Source organism: Tarenaya hassleriana, unplaced genomic scaffold (genome assembly GCF_000463585.1).
Source record: "Tarenaya hassleriana unplaced genomic scaffold, ASM46358v1 Cleome16, whole genome shotgun sequence".
Taxonomy (NCBI): Eukaryota; Viridiplantae; Streptophyta; class Magnoliopsida; order Brassicales; family Cleomaceae; genus Tarenaya; species Tarenaya hassleriana.
The window spans coordinates 2,946,024-2,950,443 of NW_010965019.1; the positions used below are offsets into that span (position 1 = coordinate 2,946,024).

Here is a 4,420-nt window from a genome sequence, read left to right on the forward strand (position 1 = left end):
ATCATACGAGTCAAATTGGTCACACTGATCACACCACTTAATATTAAACTCAGGTCATACGAATGACACTGGTCATATCACTTAATATTAAACTCTTATCACATTGATCACACTGATCACATTGTTCGAAATTCAATTCTGGTCACATTTGTCACAAATAATTACACCAAAATTTTATAAAATTTCCAAACAAATTTAATTTTTTTGTGATGAAGAAAATTTTAAAATTTTAAAAATATTTAATTTTTTTTCTAGGAAATTGAAAATTACTTTATTTCCTCTTGTCATCAAATATATAAAGTAAATTGTTTTTTTTTCCAAAAGCCAATATAGCAAAGTAAAGTATTTGTTTATAAAAGCCCGATCCGTTGAATCTTACATCAAACTATCTTGCCCTAATCAATATTTTACTATCATTCTATTATTATTGTTGAATTCCACATTTTTTGTGTTAACGATTGTCAGTCTCTTTTGTTATAAGAGGGATATATATATATTAAAAACGGTGAAACAAAATTAAGAATTCAACATATATATATATACGTTAATCTTATAACAGTATTTATTGAAGTTGTAATTCTGAAATGAAATAAAAAATATATCCAAAAAATAAAGCAATAGAAATAAATGAGATGCAACAACCCAGATCAAAGGGTCCGTTTCATTAAATATGGGAAAAGGAAATAAACCCAAATCTCATCTGACAACTCAACCGCTTATTTCATTTAATTACATCTAACCCCATCACCCTATATATATTTTTTTTCATAGAATATTTGCTTGGTCCAAAAGGATCGAGAAATATGGGATTACAAAGGGTTGATAAACAAAAATATTTGAGATACATAAACCTAAACCAAGATAATATACGAATTGCATTTTAACTATATATAAATGAGATTTTAAATTTATAAAAATTAGGGGTAGATATTTGGGTTTTCAATATATATATATATTGGAATAAAAATAAAATCAACAAATATAATTTTTTAAAATTAAATTAAATTTTATGATTAAAATAGTTGAATAAAACAAAAAAATTAAAATAATTTTTTAAAAATATTTTAAAATTTTAAAAAATCAAATTAAATCGCAAGTTAATATAAAAATCAAATAGGTATATTTTATAAAGTGACCATTTAAATAATAAATAATGGAATTAAAACATATTCAAAATCTGAAATAAGCATCATAACCAAAAAGTATAATGACATGATAATCGGCATGAAGATTGCTATAATTTGAAGTTTAATTTCCTTTGGGCATGGTATTCAAAATTTCAAATTATATCTCTAAATGATTTGAATTAAGGCATGATTTGATAGTTAAAGAACAACTATTGGAAATTTTTTCAGAGCAATACAAATCACATAAAAGTAGACGTAAAAACAATACAAATGTTATTATTGATTAGATCATTTACATGGTGGAAAAAAAATTAGACCATTTACATGAATATTTAAATTTTAAACTTTTTATTAAATATCTATTACAGTTTTACTAGTGTTCCATTTTAATGTGATACATTAAAAATATTAAATTTATTTTGATTATCTACACGTTAAAGTGGTTTGGACACATAAAATGTAGACCGCTAGATACTCTGGTTAGAAAATTAGAGAGTATAAAGATAGAAACGAAGAAACGAGAAGACATAGACTTACTTGGGAACGAATCATTAGAAATGACTTGGATATATTGTAAATATCAGAGAATATGATGCAAAACCGAAATAAATGAAAAAAAAAAGAATTCATTCGACCGATCTCAAATAAATTAGGGATTAAAATGATATTGTTGTTGTTGATCTACACTTTAAATTTATTTCCAGTTTCAATTAAACAATAAATTTGTTTTATACTTCTATATTCAAATAAAATAATATTAGTTTTATTTAGTTTTATATTTAATTTCGATTATTTTTATAATGTTTTACTTACATAAAAAATCAAATCCAACACATAAATAGAATTAAAAACTAACTGAATGTTAAATTGGAACTAAAAAACAATTTTGCATTCTATGGTCGTTAAAATAATCTGTAGTTTATTTAGATGGTAAAATATAAAATATTATTTAAGATTTTGTAATATGTGCACAAAATGTTTTAGCATAAAGATGATTACATTGCTCTGAGCTCTCGTCACTTTCATAGCTACTGCATTTCTGCCGTGACTTTCTCTGCATATCATTTCTATAAATACGCCCTTTCTTCCTCATCTTTTCTTTTATTCTCATCTCAGAGCACCGATGCCGGAAACAATGGCTTCCGCGCCATATTTCTCTGGTCTCCCCGTCACTCTCTCTCTCCTATTCCTCCTCTTCGTCACTACCACTTTCTCTCGCTCGCTCACCTCTTCCTCTGAAACGACGATCCTCGACGTCGTTTCGTCTCTTCAGCAGACCCATCAAATCCTCTCCCTCGATCCGTCCGGGACGACCCTCACCAGCCGACCCGACTTGAAATCCAAACCGGTTTTCCTCAACTCTTCGTCATTCTCTCTGGAGCTCCATTCTCGCGAGACCCTCGTCGAATCGCAGCACAAGGACTACCGGAGCCTGCTTTTGGGCCGACTCGAGCGTGATTCGGCTCGAGTCTCCGGAATCACAGCCAAAGTCAGACTCGCCATCGAGGGCGTCGAAAGATCCAAGCTCCATCCCGTTCACGACGACGATTCCCTGATCCGACCCGAGGATATGAGCACACCGGTGGTCTCAGGAGCGAGCCAAGGAAGCGGCGAGTACTTCTCACGAGTCGGAGTCGGGACTCCACCGAAGGAGATGTTCATGGTGCTCGACACGGGAAGTGACGTGAACTGGATCCAGTGTCAACCATGCTCCGATTGCTACCAACAATCCGACCCGGTTTTCAACCCGGCTTCGTCTTCCTCGTACTCTTCTCTCTCTTGTGCTTCGCCGCAGTGCTCGGCTCTCGAGGTCTCCGCCTGTCGTGCCGACAAGTGTCTCTATCAGGTCAGTTACGGTGATGGGTCTTTTACCGTCGGCGAGTTCGCCACAGAGACGGTTTCGTTTGGGAACTCCGGGAAGGTGAACGGCGTCGCTCTGGGTTGCGGACACGACAACGAGGGCTTGTTCGTCGGATCCGCTGGTCTGCTCGGTCTCGGTGGTGGTGCTTTATCTCTCACCTCTCAGATCAAAGCGAAATCCTTCTCGTACTGCCTAGTGGACCGTAACTCGGGCGGATCGTCGAGCCTCGACTTCAACTCGGCCCGACTCGGCAGCGAGGTCACCGCTCCTCTCCTCCACAACCACAAGATCGATACGTTCTACTACGTGGGTCTCACCGGATTCAGCGTCGGAGGCCACCCGGTGGCGATCCCGCCGTCGGTGTTTGCTGTCGGCGATTCTGGAAACGGCGGAGTCATTGTCGACTGCGGGACCGCCGTGACTCGGTTACAGACTCAGGCTTACAACTCACTTCGCGACGCGTTCGCTCGACTCACCGCCAACCTGAAATCGGCTTCGTCGAGCATCTCGCTCTTCGACACATGCTACGACTTTTCGTCTCTCTCCACCGTCAGAGTCCCGACGGTGGCTCTCCATTTCGCCGGCGGAAAGTCCCTCGAACTTCCGGCGAAGAACTACCTCATCCCCGTTGACTCCGCCGGTATTTTCTGCTTCGCCTTCGCTCCGACATCGACACCTCTCTCCATCATCGGCAACGTGCAGCAGCAGGGGACACGAATCAGATTCGACTTGGCCAATAACCTTGTCGGATTTCTACCCAATAAATGCTAAAAAATTACTTTCCTATTTATTTTTTTTATTTGCAGTATCAGCAAGCGTTGGATTCGTTTCTTCGTAAAAGGGCGACAAGAAAAAGCCGGTGTGAATTTTCCTCTCTAGATATAGGACTAGCTGTAACAATTTTAAATTTGCGAGGTTGATTGAGATTATTTAATATTTAGGGTGATAAAGTCAAATGTATGTTAGTGTGTGGAGAAAATTTTAAAAAATATATAAGTGTGGGGCAATCATGATAACTAAAGCAAAGATCCAAAGAAGCTTTGGGTGAGAGTCTCCATTGAAATTTAAATCAATGTTGTTGTTCTCCTTTTGAGTTACAGTAAATTTCTGCAGTATGTAAATAATTTTTTGATATTTTCATAGCATTGTATTGATTTTAAATTTTTTAAACTTTAAATATTGAGTAGGTAATTCATTATTTTTTAGGTCAAGAAGTTAGTAAGCAATTTCTATTAGGGATGTCAAGTGGATGAGACCAATCCAACCCAATCCAAGTTTGTACGTTTAGAGTTTCGGGTTCGGGATTGGCAGGCTTATATTTTTCGAGTCTATCGAGTTAAGTTTGAAGGCCAATTCTGTGATAACCAATTTTAGGAGAAGATTGGGAGTGATTATCGGTATAGAGGATACGAACAATGAGCGGCTCCAGAGT

General features: G+C 36.8%; 1 protein-coding gene across 1 annotated transcript; it reads left to right on the top strand.

Moving 5' to 3' along the window:
* Nucleotides 1–2,145: 2,145 nt before the first annotated feature.
* On the top strand, nucleotides 2,146–4,126 carry LOC104809633 (protein ASPARTIC PROTEASE IN GUARD CELL 1-like). The gene has a single exon (XM_010535679.2). It carries the CDS (start codon nucleotides 2,251–2,253, stop codon nucleotides 3,757–3,759), a length of 1,509 nt encoding a protein of 502 aa, XP_010533981.1. The 5' UTR covers nucleotides 2,146–2,250; the 3' UTR covers nucleotides 3,760–4,126.
* Nucleotides 4,127–4,420: the final 294 nt, after the last annotated feature.